This window comes from Staurois parvus, unplaced genomic scaffold (genome assembly GCF_062004578.1).
Source record: "Staurois parvus isolate SC_StPar_1 unplaced genomic scaffold, SC_StPar_1.0 ptg000772l, whole genome shotgun sequence".
NCBI lineage: Eukaryota > Metazoa > Chordata > Amphibia > Anura > Ranidae > Staurois > Staurois parvus.
The window spans coordinates 2047230-2070421 of NW_028318568.1; the positions used below are offsets into that span (position 1 = coordinate 2047230).

A 23192-nucleotide genomic window follows, 5' to 3' on the forward strand; every position below is an offset into this window, starting at 1 on the left:
TATGTTACTTGATGGTGTTTGGGATATCAGCACAAGAAGAAAACACATGAATTATGGAAGAATCTTTATTACAAATTGATTTTACATATATGGACTGATTATGGATGTTTTATTCAGCTATGACACTTTTATTTATTGCACTTCATTGCCTTATTACTGTTTTATATAACGTTATTACAGTTCTATTACTACCTATGCAGCATTTCTCATGCAATGTAAACTGTGAGCATTTAATTTATGGCAAGCTCACCAATTGGAGTGTAACACAACTCATGCTCCAATGCATTCAGCTATGAGCTGTTTTCCAAGTCCATTAAATTAGATGCTCATGTCATGGTTGCGCTGTCAAAGGAGTAGATGTAACGTGGAAAAAAGGGAAGTCACTTTTTTTTTTTTTTTTTTTTTTTTACTGTTTTGTGTTTGTTAATTGCATTTATGCTGTTTTAATTGCTACTTTTCCTACCTATTCTCTAGGAAATATCGATTTTCATATACACGTCCCTATTACTTGACTAGGCCCCTTATCAACTTTCTTATTTCCAAGTCTGCTACATCCATTACCAAATTTCTCAGACATCTCCTCCTCCCCTTGTGCTCCATTAATCATGATGCAAATCACCTCCTGGAATGTTAAAGGGCTACGTTCCCGGCCCAATGTATGAAGGTGTTGCGACACCTGAAACATATTCACACCTTCAGCGCTGTTACAGGAAACCCACTTACCTGAAGTAAACTTTCCCCGTATGCGCAAGTTGTGGGTAGGTCAGATTTTATGGTTCATCCTCAGTTAAACGGAAAGCTGGAGTCCTGATTCTCCTCTGTAAACACGCACACTATCACACACGCACGCAGTTCAACAATTCATCTCCAATTCCCCACTCCAAGTTCTTTTGATTACAAATGCCTATGCCCCTAACTCTCCTACCAAACACCTTTTTCACACGATGACTTGCACCCACTTTAGATCATGCCCATTTTAATTGGGGGAGATTTCAGATTGGTAATGAACATATCGGGAGACAGGTCGACGGGCAAAGTATCTACTACACGAACTATACATGACCGTGTCACTCCTCTTTCCCAATTTACGGAATCTTTACACCTTACAGACGCATGGCGATTTGCACACCCTACAGAAAAGAAATCCGTCTTTTACACCCTCCCACACTCTACCCTTGCCAGATTAGATCACCTGTTTTGTAATGCGATGCTACTACCACAAACTAGGAACCCTCTTATTCACGAAATAGCCATATCCGACCATAGCCCAGTATCAATTTAACTGGCAAACTTCTCGACCCAGGGCAACCCCAAGCTCTGGAGATTCCCATCTTATCTAGCCAACATTAGAGACATTCACCATACTCTTAAAGAGGCTTGGGCAGAATTTGAATCTACAAATGCCCTCCATAAAAAAGATCCAAACCTATTTTAGTAGACAGGGAAGGCAGAATCCTATCATTCTCTTTATAAAAATGAGCGATGAAAAATGCTAAAATGGCTAGTGGCTGCCTTCGCTTAGCTCAAGCCCAAATATCCCCAATTATTAAAATAACACCCCCCAAAACTAGAAAACTCTAGCATGAGGCCAAGCATTTGTTTGATCTGTGGACTGTAAACACCAGAGTGCATAAAACATTCCTACATGGACCTAAGTATTATAAATGTGGCAATAAACAGGGGAAATTACTAGCTCAACTGTGCTAGGGCCTCCACAAATCAACTCGCATCACAACCCTTAAAAACAACCAAGGCCACCCCACCTCTTCTTCTAATGCAATCAATAAAATATTAGAAGATTTTATACCACCTTATATGCCCCGGACACCTTAGGCTCTTCAACGATTACCAGTTTTCGTCGCAATTTACACTTGGCCAACATAGAAGCGAAAAGCCTACAAATACTCGTTTACCCTATAACTACCCGAGAGGTTAATTCTGCAATCTCCTCTTTAGCTAATGGTAAAGCTCAAGATCCAGATGGCTACACACCCGAATTCTATAAGTTAACAGCTGACATCCTGTCCCCAACATTACTCTGTTTACCAAGGCATATGGGAAGGCAGACCTTACATACCATCAGGCTAGCAGGCCTATATCAGACTATATTGCAAAAAAGATAAGGACTCCACTGACCCGGGATCTTTTCGCCCAATTTCCCTTTTAAATATTGACACCAAAATTCTTTCCAAAATAGTAGCCCGGCGTCTCACAGATATTATACCTTTGCTCATTCACCCTGCTAAAGCAGTCTTCACCAAGGGCCACTCTGCCTCCTCTAACATCAGGAAGGTATTAGCCGTGCTGGATCACACAAGAAATCATCCCTTCGAAGACTTGGCGATAGTAACTTTAGACGCCAAAACAGCCGTAGACAACCTAAGTTTCCAATGGCTCCATATCGTCCTTTGGAGATTTGGCTTCTCAGGTTCTTTCATGCACCTCGTTACCACTGTGTATGCCACCGCATCTGCAAAAATTGTAGCAGCAGGTCGTATTTCTGACCCCATCACATTGCATAAGGGAACAGATAGATATGGTCTCTGTCTGGCATTTTTCGCGGATGATAGCCTCATATTTACATCTCACCCATCATCAGACATAAAAACAATATGGGAAATGTTTACTATATTTCGACAATGCTCTGGCCTACAAATAAACTTTTCCAAAAGTTCTTCCTCTCTTTAATGCCACACCTCCTTCCTGGGTACACTTTTCTTCCTTTCCGATAGCTAAGGGCTTTATAAAATATATAGGTATAAGGATAGGCAAAACACCTTCTTCCTTTACTACTTAAACTATATTCCTTTAATTGGGAAAACTGTGAGAGAGTTGGAGGCATGAATGGACCTTCCGCTCTCGTTTTTCATGAGATGCCACCTATTTAAGATGGTTAGTTTTGCACGACTGCTGTACCCCCTTCAAACAATTCATTTATTAATTCGATATAAAGACCTTCAAACCCTAAACAAGGCCCTTTCTGCCTTTTTTTGGCGAGGTAATAGACCCCGAATCGCTATCACCAAGTTGCATCTCTTGAGGAGCAAGGGGGGAGCTAACCTTCCTAATATTAGATTGTATAACCTAGCATGTTTACTATGTGTATGCTTAGATTGGATCTCACAATCCTCTAGATATACCAACTTTGATGTTGAAGCTCACATGGTACACCCTCTTCAACCTAACTGGTCTCCTGCACAGTAAATTATGGCACATTCCTAAACCTTTCCAACAAAACCTAATACAGGACACCATCATTGCATGGAGAGAGATCAGGTCAAAATTGGGCCTGTCCCCATACATCTCCAGCTATCTTCCTATCCATGGAAACCCAATATTCCCAGTTTCCTTACAGTACAAGGCCTTTCACAAATGGAGAACCATGGGTTTGACCTGCATGGCCTCATTATATGACATTCCTTCAGGCACACTTATCCTGTTTGCAAGTTTGGTCGAGGTTCATCAACTGCCCTTACATCACTTTCTCCACGCCCAAAAATTTGCAGGATATATCAACAAGGTCTGCCCACAAAAATCTAAACAATTCCAAACTTCTCTAATCGATACGTTTTTTTCAAAAACAACAGTACAAGATCTCTGATATCTATCACCCCTTAAATCCTAGTTTAAGTACGTCACTTCAGTTTTTCTCTGTTCGATCCTGGGGAAAAGATATTCCCACAGCGGACATCTCTGACACTATCCTACAAGATTATAACAAAATCTGCTCTATAGCCACTGCCGAAACCTGGAGAGAGACACAATTCAAGATTATGCATCAAAGAAATAAAGCATCAATAACATCTATGCTGATAAGACTGGAATATAACTTCATGAGGTCTGTCCATCAAACCTGATGTCTCACTAGCTGCCACACTCATCTTTTAGTCCTCCTCCACCTATACCAGGGGCAACCTTCACTTATACCATATCCTCTCTTCCCTGCTTGTGCTATGATCTTCCCTTCCTCTCCATTCCTTCTTTACTCCCGCCTTCTATACGTTCTTTTCTTTTCAGTTTTCACCTATTAACCCTTAGATTAAATATATTAACTGTACAATTCTCAATTGAACATCCAATTGTTTAGTAACTCATTCGGAGAGGACACATCATCCTCCCCTCCTTTTCTGTGGAGGGCTCGAGTGTCTCCTTCTATAAACTTTTTGATTCTCCATCCATGCTTCCAGAGCAATTGTCACTAAGACTACATTTTTTTTTTTTCATTCTTCTCTTAACTATATCAGTTGGTTAACACAACTTCATTTGTATAAGCAGCCTATCAGGAAGCTAACAGTTTGTATCTTGTATCTCATGACGTGATGTTTTCTGTACGTTTCTACTCTAAAATGTAATAAAATATATTTTTTAAAAAATGGCTGGACACAAAATATTTCTTTATATACTCTGAGTTCAGTAAGACTTTATAACAGCCTGTGGGTTTGTGAATGAAAGTATGAGCCACAAATCTTCATTGTTACCTTCCATTTACATACTGTCTTGTAATAAACTAAATACAAAAACAATACTTATCAATCTGTAGTTCTGTGTTTGATATTTAATTTCCTTTTGCAGGAATTCCTAAAATATTCCAGAAAAGCTTGTGTTGATGTTGCAGAATTGGAGGTATTTACATTTTCCTTATTTAATTTTTCTTTAATGTAGTTGTGATGAGTTTAAACACAACTAATTTCTTTAAATGCATACTATTTTATACTTTTGTCATTTCATGCATAACAGCCTGCATCTACAGTCAGAGGAAAAAAAGTGAGCACCCCCAATGGAAATTGTTGACGTTAGATTCTCATTCATACATGGCCTACAGATAAAGGTTATATGCTTGAACAAAAACACAAGGAAACTGTGCCTTTACAATAATTTATTTTAAAAAAATGCATAGATCAATAGATGTAATGGTACTGTGGAAAAAGTATAATATTGCCAAATGTAACATTAGATATAGAAGATAGAATGATGATCATAATTCACTGGTGTATAGACAAAAGTGGTGGGATCTTTAGACCTGAATTAACATCTGATAACGAGTCTCTGATAGGACAACGCTCACAGTCTCACTAAAAAGATCCTGTAGGCTTGTGAGGGGCCATGCCAGACCACAACCCCACATCATAATCCCCCCTCCACCAAACTACACTTGGCACAATGCAGTCAGGCAAGTACCGTTCTCCTGGCAACCGCCAAACCCAGACATGTCCAGTGGATTGCCAGACAGAGAAGTGTGATTCATCACTCCAGAGAACTAGTCTCCACTGCTCTAGAGTCCAGTGGCGATATGCTTTGCACCACTGCATCTGACTCTTTGCACTTGGTGATATAAGGGTTGGACTTAGCTGCATGGCCATGGAAACCTATTCCATGAAGCTCTCCACTCACTATTGTTATGCTAATCTGAAGACCACACAAACTTTGGAGGTCTTTAGCTGCTGACTCTGCAGACAGTTGGTGACTTTTGCGCACTGTACGCTTCAGAATATGCTGACCTCCGCTTTGTCATTTTACGTGGCCTACCACTTCATGGCGGAGTTGCTGTTGTTCCCAGTTGCTTCCACTTTGTTATAATACCACTAACAGTTGATCATGGAATATTCAGTAGCAAGGAAATTCATGGATGGACTTCTTGTAGTAAATTCCAAGAAGGTTTATCCCACGTCTTTTTCTACTATGGCTATGTGGCTCTGGTAGCTCATTTCCAGGGCTTATGCCCTCCAGGAATGGGTTCCCTGTCAGGGCCCACCCCACCAGGTCTGTTGGTGTTTTTTTGGGTCTTTCAGCATCAAGCATTCATTTTGCAAGTCTGCAAAACTGCCACCTGGTCTTTTGTTCGTACCCTCTCAAAATTTTACCAAGTGGACCTCCAGGCATCTGCTGATGGGAGTTGTTTCAAGCTGCAATTTGAGTATTTTGGGTGCTTTCCCCTTGTTTTCCTGTGGACCTGTTTGCTTTCCTTTGTTATATTGTTGCCCACCCCTTACCTTGTTTGGGGACATTCCATGGTCTGTGACCTCAGATCCTATATTCTTGTAATTTTAAAGGAAAAGTACAGCCAAAGCTCTCCAGAGTCTGGAGCAGCACCTAAATCAGCCTCTCAGCATGCTGCTGAGAACCTGAGCCACCGTCTCCCTTCCCCTCCACTGCCCAGCACTCCGGTGGGGGGGGGGGCAGAGCTGAAAATCACTGCTCTCTGCTCAGAGCGGCTGCGAGAACTCAGCAGTCATGTGATCACTGAGTTCTCACACTTAGAGCAGGGGACAGATATTGCATCGGACCGATGCTGCATCCGCCTATTTAAGTATGATTTTTTAAAAAAGCAAATTCTCATACTTCTGTTTTAATATAATCGTAATTTTGACCAACATGTAAATTCAATAACTTGGTGTACAGTACTGAGCACGGGTTCCTCCTCTCTGTTTGCTATTTCTCCTTATTGCTTGCTACAAAACTTGAGTCCCACAGAGTGGGTGGGGTTGTCTGAGGGTGCACTGGGGGGCATTCCCAGCAATGCTTTTGTCAGTATCTAATCATCTGTAGGCATATTTTAATTTATTTAGATAAGAAAGCATAAACCATGACAATTGTATGTGTCATTTGCTAACATATCTCACTTTTATCTGTAGGCACTGTTTGAAAGAAGATCTTTGGTTTGCCAGTTCAAATATGTTGAAAAAGTCAACAATTTTCATGGGGTGTAGTTATTTTTCGCATGACTGTATCTCTGTGTTAGGTTCTGACTGTAATGCACATTTAACTTTGCTGTGTATCTTATTTCATATGGACAGGAATGCAGATGTCAGGCTGAGATGCAATACCAAGTAGACGTGCCCTGGGTCATAGATGTAGACTGTTAAGTGAACTGTTGGTGTCCCTAAGCAAGGCAGTACCAGATGTGAAAGAGTATCTGGGAAAAGCAATCCATTACTTCCTTATGACTGTGTTAGAGACCTGGCTGTTAAGCTGTCCTACTGGCTTTATTATGTTAAGTTTCTGACCCTCAGGGGCATTGGAGTAAAATTCTCCACAGTAGGTGAGGGGTATGAATGTAGATACTGACTTATTAACCTAATAATCCCAGTTGGACCTCTTTCTATACATCCAATATCACACATTTTTACTTCTCCCAGTTAACAGTAAAATGATTTGTCTCTCATACCTGATAGCTTTATAAGTTATGTGCAAATGATCAAAACTATCTTTAGTATGCAGACACACATTTAATAACAATTAAAATGTAAATTGTCCTGCATGATTGGTATTTTGTATAATTTTTCTAGTGGACCAGATCTTATTAAAATTGATCCCTTTTCTCTTTTGTGTCCATCATAATAATGATCAATATCATGATCCTGTAGGCGGTTTAAAATGGCTATAGGGATTGACAATGCCCACAGGTCCTTGCGGGAGTAAGTGTTGGAGCTGTCTATGATAACTACCTTCCAGCAGTAAGCCAAGGAGCTGAAATAATCATCTGTTCTGCTTCTTCTATTCAGGCTTCTGATAGTTTCAAGATCACTTCATAGGAACTCTCTGTAAAAGTAAACGTATGCACAGCGTTTGTGTATTGTTTTTACATTGTGAGTTTGGCAACTTCATGAGTGAGGTTTCCACACTGACATTCACTATGAAGGAAGGTTCAAGCAGAGCTGTCATAGCCTCTCCATACAGCAGCAGATCACTGCTATAGTGATCTATTGCAGCCAACAATAAATGACTAATATCAGTAATCTGCTCCTGCAAAGTTGCGTTAGGGGGTGGATCAGATCTACACTGATCAAATCCAGACCTCCAAGAAGAAAAAAAAATTGTAAACAAAATAAGAGTACAATATAGTACAAATGAAAAATAGAACCATATATATATATATATATATATATATATATATATATATATATATACATACATACACACACACACACACACACACACACACACACACACACACACTGTTTAAAATAGACATATTATAGTGGCAAATTATTGGCTGTACACATAGAAAAATTATGGCAGAAAAAGGCTGAGTGATCCATTGAGTCTGCCTGTTTTTTCTTTTGTTTTTTGTTAACATTTTTGTTTGAATAGTGATTTGTGTCCCAATTATGTTTCCATTTACTGTTTTTTTTGTTTTGTTTTTAATTATATTATTTTTATTGATTTCATATTGCAAAGTCCAACATAACAATCCATACAAGAATAATTTTCAAAACATATTTTGCCTATTTCCCTCCCCCTCCATACCTCCTCTGTTACTTGTTCGTTTTCTCCTCCAGCCACTAAAGGCTGCGGTGCTGCTCTGTATAGCCTACTCTAGTGCAGTAGAGGGGTGGCCATTTTCACTTAAGGTTGAAGTCACATGTGGGCTGAAAGATCAGTGAGAGAGATAACAGGGACATGGAGCAGACTGTGGCTGGACGATGATGTGTGAGTACTACTTGTAGAGGAGCTGTATGACCAGACAGGGCACGATTATACACTGCGATAGTCTCCATAATCTCGAGGGGCTTGAACAACTGTTTTCTAATACACCCCTGCATGGGTATCAGTGTGGTTATAATTATTGCTCCAGAATAGCTTGCATTTGATCTGCAGGAACGTACATTTAGACTGCACTAAAGCATAGAGGCTGCATTCAGGCTGCGTTTGATACATATGTGCTCGGCTATGGGGCCAAGTGCAATTAATTTTGACACAGTTGTCTGACGAAACAATACACTTCTAGAAAGTGGGCCTCGTGCAGCATTGTATTACATTATTGCATGTGTAACTGCATACTTATACTTGCATAAACTGCATACGTACATGCATACTTAAATGCATAAGCTGTATACATACATCCAAATTCATAAACCAATTGTGCAGCGCTAAATGTAAATATGCATGAATTACCAAACATAAAACATACTGCAAGTGGCTTAAATCAAACTAAATGAAAGTCCAAATTTTTGTGAATAACTTCCACCAAGTTCATAAAAATGACAGGTAGAGAAACGATCCTCTTCACAAATTTGGTGTATCAGGGGGGTGTCAGTCTCAAAATACCTTCCTTTGTGCAGGGAGCAGTCTGCGCCAAGTTTAAAGCGGAATATAAGAAGCAAACGTATCCTTCGATACATGACGAAATGGTATCTATGTTAAAGCGGTTTCCTACATAAAGTTTCACTTCCGAAGAACATTCTTTCTGTCTGGATCATGAAGCTCCAATCATTGGATTGTCCCCGGGCTATTGCAGAGTCTCAGTTGGTGGTTGTTTAGGATCTGGAGAAGGGGTCATTTTCCTTCTAGGGATATGAAAGATAGGAACCATCGATTTCAGTCTCTCCATTTGGGGGGCTGGTTTGGATGTTCTCTTTAGTTCAGGGGACTGAGTCTCCACAGAAGATAATACTGGCCATCAATATCTTGGAGCTGCAGGCAGTACGCCTTGTTCTGGATTATTGGAGCAACCAGTTGCACAGGTTGTGGTCAAGGTTCGGTCTGTATATCAACCACTAGGGCAGCACCAGCAGTCGTGCGGTTCAGGGAAAGAGGAATCACATTCTATCTGGGGCAGAACAGAATGTGCCATCTCTGTCTGCAGTACATATTCTAGGTATAGAAAAATGGCAGATGATTTTTCCCCAGTCGTAAGCGGCTAATACCATGAGAGGGGTCTCTGCATCCCAAGACGTTCTCGGTAACCTGCCAGCATTGGGGAACTCTGGATATGGTTCTACTGGATTTCAGGTTCTACAACAAGTTAGACAAGTTGTGTCAAGGTCGAAAGTCCCACTGGCAATAAGGGGAGATGCAGTAGTAACGCCTTAAGAACCAGTTCTCCCTAATCTATGCCTTCCCCCCCAATTCAACTATGGCTGCGTCCTTGAGCAGGATCCGGGAGGAGGTAACACTGATAATAGCGGTATCCTGGCCTAGCCCAGTAAGACTCTATCCATTTGTTTCCAGAATCCATTATTCTCACTCCTTGATTGATACTTTGTGCAGGGTGTGCCGTGGATGGTCCCGTCTGTCAGGTCACCCTTGTGGCCTTGGGACTTCAAATTAGTATTGGCTGTCCTAGCAGAAGTCATCTTTTAAACCAATTCAAGAAACTCTGTTAGTCCTTTGACTCAGAAGGTGTCTTCTTTGGTTAATATCACTTCTACAAGAAGAGTGTCAGAGCTGTACACTTCATGTAAGGAGCCATTCTTGGTCTTGCATCATGAGGTGATGTTGCATCCTCACCCATCTTTCTTGCCTAGAATACTTTCTTGTTTTTGCTTGAATCAGGACAGTGTTTTGCCCTTTTCGTTTTTTAGTCCACAGTCGGCAGGGGAAGGATCACTGCATACTCTTGACTGTAGTTCTTGAGTTTGGCAGCACAGGTCAAGAATCCTGGTTTGTGCTGCCAGAAGGGCCCAGGAAAGGCAGGCGGCATCCAGGTCAACTATTTTTCATTGTATTCGCCAGTTATTTATTCAAGCCTATGGTTTGAAGGGTAATGTCCTACTTTTTCAGGTGAGAGCGCATTCTTCAAGGACTGTGGGAGCATCTTGGGCTATCAGGCATCAATGGCTTAGGTTTGAAAGGCCGCTACATGGTCTTTGGTTCATATATTCACAAGGTCCTACCAAATAGATGTTAGAGCTACAGAAGATGCTTCCCTTGGCTGCAGTGTGTTGCGGACAGCAGAATAGGTCCTCCGACTGATAACTGTGTCTGGGATTTGTGTCTCCCTCCCCTTAAATGTATTGCTTTGGGACATCCCAGATGGTAATGATTTTTGCTTGCTCTTTGTCCTGTGATGTATGATAAAGAAAATTGGATTTTTTCTACTTAACTGTAAAATCCATTTCTTTGCGTACGTCACGGGACACAGGTCCCTCCCCTCTTTTCAGAATTTCATTGCTTGCTACAAAACTGAAGTACTTCCTGTATAGGAGGGGTTATATAGGGGAGGACTTCCTGTTTGATCAATCTTGCCAGTGTTCATTCACCTATAGGTGGTGCATAACCCACATAGTAATGAGTATAGCCTGCTCTGTGTTCCGTGATGTACTCAAACAAATGGATTTTACAGGTAAATATGTAGCAAAAATCCAAATTTTGGAAAGGTGGAGATGAGGCGTTGGTAGTTCTCAGTTGGTAACAGCTAAAGTTCTTCTAAATGCTAGGTAGCTAGTGTTTGGGAGCTTTCCACAAAATGGGAAACCCACCTAAAGAAATTAAAGGGGTAGCCCGAAATCAGCAGACAATACTTGTTTCGACTAGAGAGAGAGCCAGGAACAAATGTCTAGGAATCTGAAGAATACATACACAAAATGCAGGAAAACCCATACAAATAGTACTACATACACTGTTATGTTCATCACACTAAAATGTGAAATGATGGTCTCAAAGAAAAAAAAGCCTAATGGATATTTGCCTGTTACCTACTGTATTTTTTACCAGAATTTAGGTCAAAGACAGGGTAATAAAAGCAGTACAATTGTAAGAAACTACAGGGTTATAAAAAACCTGACTGAGATCCTTAAAAACTGACACTCCAGTTCAAAAGTAGTCCAAACTAATTTCATGGCAGTTAATGGTATTGAATGAATTTCATGGCATTGAATTAGTCCAAACTAATTTTATGGCAATTGATTCTACTACATGAGTGAAAAGAAACATAGTTACAAGAAACATACCTTTTAGAATATTTCTGAATGTCCAGTGCATTTTGAAAAATACTCCTGAGTCTATTGTTCTATTTATCATTTATGACAAGGGAAACTGAAGGTACTGTATCTGTCAATGGCAACCAATTACCAGGGAAAAATACAGCTCATTTCATGAAGTTAAGAGAAGTATGGCTAAACCTTTTTTGGTTATGCTTCTCTTTTGGGACACAGGAATACTAGAATATTGCACATTAATGCATGTTAGGTGTGGTAGCAATTTGCAGTGCCATTCTTTGTCTCTCAAACACATCACTATCACACATGTGCACATAACACACGTACTGGGTAATGTACTACTGTATGTTGTGGTGTGCTACATCAAAACAAATTACATGTCTAATTTTTTCTTTTGTCCCTTCTGGTGTGTTGGCAGCTCTATCATTCAGTATTGCAGTGTACCAGAATGGATAGGTGTGAATAGGTCCTTAGAGTTTGTATGTATCCTGCTTTAAATCACTTGTGGCCACAAGCTTTTCTTAATGCGCTATAAAAATAACCGTTTGTCCATAACATTTCTGCAGCTTTACAAATAATGCCATGAAAAATATACGTCAGCCAAACATTTTAATGTGTTTCTGTTTTCTTTTCTTTTTTTTCTTTTTTTTCAAACAGAAAGCTGTTGAAGTCATGTCCATTGTTCCAAAACGGTGCAATGATGTAATGAACGTTGGACGACTGCAAGGGTTTGATGTAATGTTATTCTTGATTTGTATTTTATGTATGGTGTGCAAAGTTTTTACTATTGTCTGAGTCTCTACCACTGCCAATGTGAGAAGAAGTTGAGGGAATCTCACAATTTTTGGAAAACACACAACATCAATTGAGGACTGTAATCCTCCCCTATTTTACTAAAAATTATTTTTATTCTTGCCTGTTTCCCTGTAGGACAGATTTTTCCTTCACAGTTTCAGTGACTGCCATCACTCATACTAGAAATTAAGGGAAATCCCCCAAAATGGGAATCTAACTACTCTTCCTTTTTGCTTCATCTTGGTAAATTTATCAATAGTTGATGAGCTTAATAAGTATTTATTAGGTTTATCTAAATCTTGAATACGTTGTCTTCATAGTAGTGCAAAATGGGAACAGTCCTGAGGAAAGGTATTACTTTCCCTCAAAATACACTGGCATTTTAAAGATCTATCCACATATTTCTGAAACTAACTTTTGGTGGAATTGCAATCATGTAAAAAGATTAGGTGCAACTTTGGGGCCTCCCTTGACTCCATAAAAACGTCAAAAGATCTTGGACATCTAGTCCTTTGCCTATGTTTGATGGCAGACTATGATCTTGCTCTAATGTTCTTTTTTTGGACAGCAAATGCTTTTTCTTGACACACCTCTCATGCAAGTTGTATTGGTGCAATCTCTTTCTGATTGAAGATGCATGCATTTTGACACTGACTGTTGCAAGAGTTACCAAAACACCCCACAATAAAAATTTTGGGGTTCCTTGGGACTTCTTTTAGCATCAAATAGTCAGCTCTTGGGTTGCAGAGCCTAGTCAATCCTGGAAAAATTAACAAATATTTGAAATTTACACCACTTTGTAAATTATGTTCCTTTTAGTGGAATGATTGATTTCAAAACATTTGGCAGCCATTTTTAAATCCTTTGCCACACTCATAGGCATCCATTACTTTTTTTTTTTTAAGGGCCTTAGAGAGCTCTATTGATTTTGGCATGATGACGCCACACCTTTCAGTACCAAATACCTGACTCTAGGGCAGGGCTTGAAAAAGCCGCTCTCCAAATGCGAGGAGAAACTGCTCTGTGGCAAGCAGCGAGCACAGATGAAGCATGGAGCGACTGCACCTGCGCTCCAAGCCTCATTGTGAAACCGAGTTCCGGTTTATATCCTCTGGTTTCCGGCTTCTGCGGCACCGCCGCCAAGGGGACAGGTGCAGGAGAGGTCCGCTCTCCTCTGCTGAGAGGAGCCACCCTCTCCACCGCCGCGGGGGACTCGGGGGGACAGTAAGTACTGTATACAACATGTCCTATCACTATAATGGAGTACAGGGGAGGGGGGATATACATTACTGTATACATGTCATATCACTATAATGGAGTACAGGGGAGCTGGGATATACATTACTGTATACACATCATATCACTATAATGGAGTACAGGGGAGCTGGGATATACATTACTGTATACACATCATATCACTATAATGGAGTACAGGGGAGGAGGGATATACATTACTGTATATATGTCATATCACTATAATGGAGTACAGGGGAGGGGGATATACATTACTGTATACATGTCATATCACTATAATGGAGTACAGGGGAGGGGGATATACATTACTGTATACATGTCATATCACTATAATGGAGTACAGGGGAGGGGGATATACATTACTGTATACATGTCATATCACTATAATGGAGTACAGGGGAGGGGATATACATTACTGTATACATGTCATATCACTATAATGGAGTACAGGGGAGCTGGGATATACATTACTGTATACATGTCGTATCACTATAATGGAGTACAGGGGAGGGGGATATACATTACTGTATACATGTCATATCACTATAATGGAGTACAGGGGAGGGGGATATACATTACTGTATACATGTCATATCACTATAATGGAGTACAGGGGAGGGGATATACATTACTGTATACATGTCATATCACTATAATGGAGTACAGGGGAGCTGGGATATACTTTACTGTATGCAGTTTTTATATTTTGGACTATTCTAAAGAAAAATGTAATTTCATAAACTTTAAGGGGGCGTGGTTGGGGGGCGGGCTAGGGGTGGGGTTGGGGGCGGACCTGAGCAAGGTTGGGTGGGGCAGCTGATAGAGAGTAAGTTTTGTGACCAGCTAGTAGGTCTGAACTCGAAATTGTAACCCCTGCTCTAGGGGGTTTATTTACTAAAGCTGGAGTATGCAAAATCCGGCTCACTTCTGAATTGGTGTCTGAGGTTTAACCACTTGCCTACCGGGCACTTTTACCCCCTTCCTCCCCAGACCAATTTTCATACTTTGAATGAAAATTGCGCAGTCATGCAACACTGTACCAAAACTAAATTTTTATAATTTTTTGAGACAAATAGAGCTTTATTTTGGTGGTACTTGATCACCACTGGGGTTTTTATTTTTTGCTAAATAAACGAAGACCAAACATTTTGAAAAAAAAAAAAAAGATTTTTCTTATTTACAAAAATTTATAACCGAAACAAAGTACTTTTCTCCTTCACTGATGGGCACTGATGGGCTGCACTGATGAGAAGTCACTGCTGGGCACGGATAGGCTGCGCTGATAGGTGGCACTGTTGGGTGGCTCTGATGGGCACTCTTTGGCAGCACTGATGGGCACTGTTAGGCAGCATTGATGGGCAACACTGATTAACTGATGGGCACTGCCAGCACAGATGGGCACTATTGGCCACACTGATGGGGCTACACTGATCACCAGGACAATGATGATCAGTGTAGATGTCTCCCTGCAAAATGCTGCTTACCGGCTCTCCTCTCCTCACGCACTGTCAGCATGAGGAGAGGACTGATGATAACTGGCACTTCCTATTTACCTGGTGATCAGCTGTGATTGGACACAGCTACTCACATAAAAGTGGCTGTGATTGGCCCAATCCGTAGCCATATGATCAGCTGTGTCCAAAGGACACAGCGATCACAGATGGCACGCAGTGCACGCTTCAGGGGGCGTGTTTCTGGGAGGATGTCCATGGTCCATCTTTTGGCTATAGCGCAGTTGGGAATCTGTTAAATAAGACATGTTCATTAAGATAATCTCCCCAAAAAGATTTTAATCATTGGAACCTAATATAAAACACCAGATTCTAATTTCATGGATTTGAAGTGGTAAATGTAGGAGTGTACTTACTTTTTCTATATAACATATCTGCATTTTTGTTATTTTTCAGTGGATCATTAAAATGAATAAACCATGTCAGTTTAATATGTCATTGTTCAATTATATCCCCTTTATCTGTAGGCACTACTTGAATCAAATTCTAATGTTTACCTGTTTAGATATGTAGAAAACATAAACCAGTTCCATGAGGTGTACTTAAATTTTCAATGACCGTACATATGCAGGGGTGCTTATCCAACCTGTTCCCTCCAGTTCATCTTTTATATAAAATTATTATTTTATTTTTTTTATTCCTTTTTTTGTGCTCATTTAAAATTGTCTAATGTCAAATATATAGCTGCCATATATCTGATTGTGAATTTAAGACCTACATTTAATCATCCCTGCATTTTCTTTAGTTGTGTAAAAAAAAAAATACATATTTAGGTTGAAAAAAGACATGTCCTTTGAGTGTAGGGTTACTGCCGTTAACATTACATTTTGAACCTGATATGTAGAATGTTCTTTTTGAGTTTGAGTAAATTGTTTATCCAATTCTCTTTTTCTTAGCAGGGAAAAATTTTAGCCCAAGGAAAGCTTTTGCTTCAAGATACATTTCTAGTCTCAGATCAAGGCTCAGGACTTTTACCATGCTGTAAAGAAAGACGGGTGTTCCTTTTTGAGCAAATTATTATCTTCAGTGAGCCCTTAGATAAAAAGAGAGGATACTCTTTGCCAGGTTTTCTGTTTAAAAATAGTATCAAGGTAAGTAGCATCTTTTCATGTATATTTAATATGTTTTTCGAGGGGATTCCTAAATTGTAAACATGCAGTGGTATCACTAGGCTTTGGCACATTCCCTTAGTCTTTTGGCTGATACACCATATCTCTACCCGAATTTAACTTACCAGTGTGCTCAGTAATTCAACCTGTAATGAGGTTAGAAAGGTAAGAAATGGGGAGAAAGGACCCAAATATAATGAAACTTAATCAAAAGAAAAGAAAACTCTATCTCATGGTTGTCACAGTAGAAGTAATAAATTCATATGGTACGGTGGAGGCAGTCTGATAAACGAAGTATATGACAGGTAAAGGATAAGTTCACCTTTCATAACATGTTACACCCATATTCAGGAACTTCTCCCGCTGTCAAAATTTGCATCCCGTAGGGGCAAGCAGATAAACTGACTTGTCTGCAGGAGACCATCATGGCACCAGCGATATGGTTTACACTCTCCTACAACAAAAAGTAATAAATGCTCTTTTTTTTTTTTACCTGCAAAAAAAAACTTTTTTTTTTTTCTTTTCTTTTTTAAGCAAAAGGTGAACTTATCATTTAATCTAAGCTAACAGAGTGATGCAGCCAGTTCTGGAGTAGTAAGAGCTCCAAATGATATCTAGTTGTGCATACAAGTTGTTTTTGCTGCCTGTGGCCAGGGCTGCTCTCCCCAGCCCCAGGGGCTTTGCTGTGACTCTTAGTGCTTCAGACCTGCCTGCTGTGACATGTTTGAGTACAGCAAGTCCCTACTTATGAACGACTTTCGTTCTGGGAGCTCATTTGTACGTTAAACTTATTCTTAAATCCAGCAAAGATCAGCGCTTGCAGACAAAGGCTGCGAGCACTGATCGGTGTGTTCTAGAAGGGGGGAATCTCCGTCAGAACAGGAAGGCACAGTGGGGGAGATCGCTGCACCAATATTGCTTGTGCTAGTAAGGGGATCTATTAGTTTTTTTTGGTTTTTTTCTCCTTTCAGCCCACTGAGTTGAACATAAAAAAAGCTGTGTAATATGCAAGCATGTTTGCATCTTTGAAAGTTTGCAAGTTGAATGTTCATATGTAGGGGACTAACTGTACATGCTTTTATATTATTGATTAATAAATTTGAATCTTTTAAAATACTATACTAGGGCAGTGTTTGGGGGGTTTTTTAACACTGTTAGACCTTCTGATCCATTGCATTCAAAGTGAGTGGAATTTCTCATAACACTTCCCACAGCACTGTTTCATTATACACCACATAATTCAAATCATAAGAAAAGCTTTGAAGGACTCTTTCACTCAAGTTAACAAATGAGTAATTCATAATGCCTACACCCCATCAAAATAACAAAAATAGCTACGATCCCTTTATAGTCCTCCTGGAAACAATGGGACTGGGATGCAGGAAACTGGCAACGAGTGCTGTAGACTGATCACAGCAGAATTTGAAATATGTGCCTCTATCAGAAGGGTGTTTGCCACTGCCCTCAATATTACCTGCAAATGATGAACTGCACGATTATATCTATAATACTGCCCAACAATGTGAAGCTTTAACTCCAGTGGAAGAGAGCAGCTCACACAGCAGTAGCAGACTTTATACCTGTGACCTGGCTCAAACTGGGTACTGAGTATAGATCTTTGGGAACCAGTCCAAGTAAGATGTGTGGCACTATAACCATTTGTAACTCTGGAGGGAGATCAGACTAGTGCTTATTGAAGAGATTGCAATGAAATTCCCACACTTCTGACCCCCCGTAAAATCACAACTAGGGATCTCATTGTTCCTGGTATGTAAGTGTCCAATACAGCAATCCAAGAAAACAAAATCCAGGGCACTCTCAAGGGATGTCACTCTTATTTATTTAGTCATAAATTCCAAAGGATAAAAACAAAACACATCTAGCCAACAAATGATTTCTGTGTAAAGCTAATTTATTGCTAAATAAAGAAGAGTGACATGCTGTGTGTGTCCTGGATTTTGTTTTCTTAAATTGATCTTTGGGATCACACAACAGTAATTTGGGAGTATTTACATTAGGTCTTCAAACTGATTATAGTAAACTCACTTGCTTTGTTGCTTACAGGTTAATTGCCTGAGTTTGGAAGAATGTATTGATAATGATCCTTGCAAGTTTGCTCTTCTATCAAGATCTACAGATTCCACTGAAATGTATATTATGAATGCTACATCTCCTGCTGTTAGACAGTTATGGATCCATGAAATCAACCAAATGTTGGAGAATCAGCTCAACTTCCTCAATGGTAAAGCTTTTTTGTGTTTAACTCTTGAGTTAAATTATTTGAGTTTTCATTGTTAAAAAATAACGTAGAACTCTGCTTAAAATTCAGTACTAACAATTTGTGTTTACAACACATGATGAAAGATTAGAAGAACTGAATTTATTCTCTCTTGAGAAGAGGAGATAAATACATCAGTGCTTCATATAGGTGTCCGTTTATGACACAGAGAATAGCTGCGATTCAGAGGATCGCAGCTATTCTCTGGTCATTCACAGTTTATGACACTCAGGAGATCAGCGGAGAACATGTTCAGCCCTTCACTGGACATCTGTGTTCTCCCTCCAGATTCTCCAGCCCAGAGCTGGAGAATCGGAGGGACCGCAAACTAAGCAGCGATAATTTACCTCTGCTTAGTAAACTGATCTTTTACTGTAATCTCGCGAGATTATAGTAAAATCAGCCGTTTTCCAGCGTTTGTAGACCGTTCTCCAGCGTTTGGAGACCGTTCTCCCTTCGTTCGGAGAACTGCTTCATAAAAGGCATTCACAGGAGAACTGTTCTCCGAGAATGCCAGAGAACTGAGCAGCGATCTATTACCGCTGGTTCATAAACGGACACCATAGTGAACTCGGTGTAGAGTTATTCACCCTGAGATCACAGAGGACAAGGGGGCACTCTTTATGTCTGGAGGAAAATAAATTTAATCTCCAAACATGGAAAGGTTTCTTAACAGTGAGAGCTGTGAAAATGTGGAATAGACTCCCTCAAGAGTTGGTTCTGGCCAGCTCAGTGGGTTGCTTTAAAAAAGACCTGGATTCTCACTTGGATACACAGATTATAACTGGATACTAACATTTATAGGTAAAGTTGATCCAGGGAATATCTGATTGCCTCTTGGGGGATCAGGAAGGAATTTTTTCCTCTGCAGGAGCAAATTTGATCATGCTTTGCTGGGGGGGTTTGTTGCCTTCCTCTGGATCAACTGTGGGTGTAGGATTATAATTTTTTTTTTTTCTTTTTTATTGAACTGGATGGACTTTTGTCTTTTTTCAGCCAGACAGCCAGACTAATTATGTAACACTTAATGGGCTATTCTATTATTCTATTCTAAACTGCTCAAATCTAAATTGCTCCCCAAAACTTTTGCTGAATATTATCTAGTGCAAAAAGTTTTCAAAGAAGTGAGCTTTTTCTGTATTTGGTCCTGCCATCTCTATTCTATGCAAACATCTCACTTTATCTTATTGAAAATGCTCCTTCTTTCAAAGATTCTGCAGATAGAAAATTATGAGAATTGTAATTCAGGACTGTGTTGTTACAGAGCAAATAAATCAGTTGCCTTATGCACTACTTTTTTTGTGGATGCCCCAAAGCAGGGTTGTCAAACTCAATTTTATTGTGCGCTACATCAGCATTATGGTTGCCCTCAAAGGGCCACTTGTATCTGTAAGACTATATAAATGTATCTACTCTTTATCATATTACATTATTGCCTCTGCATTTAATTATTACTGGTTTTAGTGATACCTTAACACGTAAATTGTGTAGGGCAGGTGCAGACTGTCACAGAGCCCACTCACACACCTGTAACAGATGAGGGTCACACACCACTGTTATCATCCACAAAAAACTTTATTGGAGACTACTCAGTTACCTCCTTTTCAGATCTGCATAGAATTGTATTATTCTCATACTCATTGTAAGCAGATGTCCAGAGCACCCCTCTCTCCTTACAACAGATGACAAAAGCCTCCCACCATCAAAAGTCAAGAGTCTCTCACCCTCCCTTACCTTGTGCTGCTACTGAGAAGAAGCTGGGAGCAGAACTGGGAAGCAGAAATTGCAGAGTCTGGAGGAGGGATGCTAGAGTCTTCTGAATTCAGAGAACAGGGGAGGCACAGACAAGGGGTTGCTGTGGCTGCACAGAGGCGCAGGATCTGTAGGAGGAGTTCTGTCGTCCTCTTTGCTGCTGACTGCTGAGATGGAAGGAGAGCAGAGACTAGCCTCTCTGTGACTCTATGGAGAAATGCAGGATCTGGCATGTCAGAGTAGTTCTGTCCTCTTCTCTGCTGCATAAATATAGGTCTGCCGCAGCTGCAGGAGAGGTGCAAGGGCCACTTGAAATGGTCTGGCAGGCCGGATGACAAAATTCCATTTGCATGCGTAGAATCTTATGGCTAAGAACTTGGACAGCTGAATCTACCTGCAAAAGGCACCTCACACACGTCTTTCCAAGGAAGACGTCAAGGATTGAGTCATGACGGTTTAGGGAACATGGTCAAGAAAGGAAACCAGACTTCCAATTAATATTTTTTGCATCTCACAGCAGTCAGGCTGTCCTGCAGCACTGGACCCCCTTCCTAAAAGGAAGCCCAATCCAAGTGTAGTCAGACAGTGCCATCACAGTGGCATGTATCAATCATCAAGGGGGCATGAGGAGCCTGTCTCCCTTGAAGAAATCAAACCAAATTCTCTCAGGGACATAAACTTACTATCAGCAATTTCTGTGGTCCATATCCCAGGAGTGGAAAACTGGCAGGCGGCTGATTATTATCAATGTGATATGCCAAAGATGGTGATTCCAGATGTGGACATGCTAGCCGTCAGATACAACAAGAAGCTACCTCTGTTTCCAGAAGCAGGGATCCTCTAGCCTTGGCCTTGGATGCCCTCAAACATTCTTTAGTCTCAGTTCAGTCTAATTTCCCTCCACTGTGAATTTTGCCTCACCTGCTCCAAAAATAGAGGAAGAGCAGAAAACTGTGATTCTAATTGCACCAAACTGGCCCAGAAGAACTTGGTACACAGACATACTCAGGTATTTAGCATATGAGCCCTAGTCTTCTCCCAACAGGCCAGATTTGCTATCTTGCAATCCTCTATTCCATCCTACTTCACAGTCTCTTGCTTTAATGGTGTCCAAGCGCAGGTTTTCAAGGATAAAGGGACTTCTGAGTCTGTGATTCCAAGAAAAGCCTCCTTGAGGAGAAAGGGCAAGAAAAGCCTCCTTCAGGAACATCTGTTATCGTACCTGAAAATCTTATTTTGCCTGGTGTGAACAGTCAATTAATCCTAGTGATTACTCCGTGCCTTGCATCTGGCCTTCCTACAATCAGGCCTTGACCAGAATTTAGCTCAACTCTATAGCACACACAAGAGCAGGTATCAACCTTATTTATCCTTTTTTCAAAGGCCTTTAGTTTTGCAGTCCTTGGTAAAAAAAACCTTCATTCAAGGTGTTTCTTGTGTCAAGCCTCTGTTGAAGTGCCCTGTGTTTCCTTGAGACTTTTATTTAGTTTCCTATGCCCTGGGATATTGCTAGTCTGGGGTATTTCCTTGGAGATTCTTGCCTTTTTGGTTGCCATCACATCTGTCATACATGTCTCAGAACTGTAAAGAGCCTTTCCTCGTGCTTCTCAATGACACAATTGTCTTACGCCCAAGGCCTTCTTTTCTTCCAAAGGTGGTTTCAGCGGTTTCATCCTTGTACCCTGCTTCTAAGCATCCTAAGAAATGGTCTCTACATTGCCTGGACAAAGTTAGAGCCATTGGAGTACACCTTAAAGCTACTGCTTCTATCAGACAAATGGATGCCCTATTTGTTATGTCCTTGGAACTTTGCAAGGGGCACCCTGCTTCAAAATCCAACAATGTAGGGTGGATAAAAAAAATTTTGTTTGCAAGAGCTTACACAAATAAAAAAAACCTCTCCCTGTGCTGTTGTGCCCCACACCACAAGATCTATAAATGTTTCCTGAGTTTTTTGGCACTAAGCCCCTCAGTAGCCCGACTGTGTAAGGTCACCACCTGGTCTTCTGTTCATACTTTCTCAAATTTTTACCAGGTGGACATCCAGTCTTCTGCGGTTGCAGCAAATGGCCACAGGGTTGTTGCAGTGGCACTCTGAACTTTGGTTCTTGACTCCTGTTCGTTTTTTGGGCATCTTAGCATAGATTAGTTCTGCCTAGCTATTGCCCATCCTTTGTATTCATGCCTTGTGGATGTCACATGGTGTATGAAAAACCTGCATGTAATTTTGACTTGCTTGTAAATTCCATATCGTGCAGTAGGCCATCCTCCCTTACTCTCTTTGGTTTACTCTGCCTTGCTTGCTACAAAACTGAGGACCGAGTGGGGCAGGGTTGTAGTGGACGTGCCCCAGGGAGAAGTATCCTCAAAAGCTTGCCAGTGTCCAATCATCTGAAGGTAAGCGCCTATAACCCATGGCCTATGAATACAAGCCCTGTGCCCTGTGCCCTGTACCCTGTACTGTACTCCAAGATATGGAACCTTCAAGCAAGTAAAAATCCTTTTTTTTCTTCTTTTTTTTTTTTTTTTTTTTTTTACTGGTAACAGAGAAGTCACAGTATTTGTGGCAGTGTTTTGGGAAGAGGCATTGTGTGGTGCCGAAGCATTGCATATTTATGGTATAATTCTGTTATCAATATAAAATTTTTTGGTGAATGATAAAAAATGTGCCAACAACATCTAGTGTGTTCTTTTCTGATGCGGTTGGACAGCACTAACTGCCCTGGTTACTACAACACCATAACTACAAGTTTTAAGTGTTCCATGGCGTGCTATAGGGATATGTTTTCCTTTTTTTTATCTTTTAAAGGCATATCCTGATGCACGCAGCAAA

General features: G+C 40.5%; 1 protein-coding gene across 4 annotated transcripts in view; it reads left to right on the top strand.

The window, feature by feature from the left end:
• LOC149444794 (triple functional domain protein) overlaps positions 1-23192 on the top strand; it is a 455657-nt gene that overhangs the window by 420722 nt on the left and 11743 nt on the right. For 3 of the 4 annotated variants that reach the window (XM_089654527.1, XM_089654524.1, XM_089654526.1), the window contains exons 44-47: positions 4573-4623; positions 12318-12395; positions 16117-16311; positions 18394-18571. In XM_089654527.1, the coding sequence (XP_089510653.1) occupies positions 4573-4623; positions 12318-12395; positions 16117-16311; positions 18394-18571 (502 nt within the window). The remainder of the gene's footprint in view (positions 1-4572; positions 4624-12317; positions 12396-16116; positions 16312-18393; positions 18572-23192) is intronic. The other variant, XM_089654525.1, reaches the window with a different exon arrangement.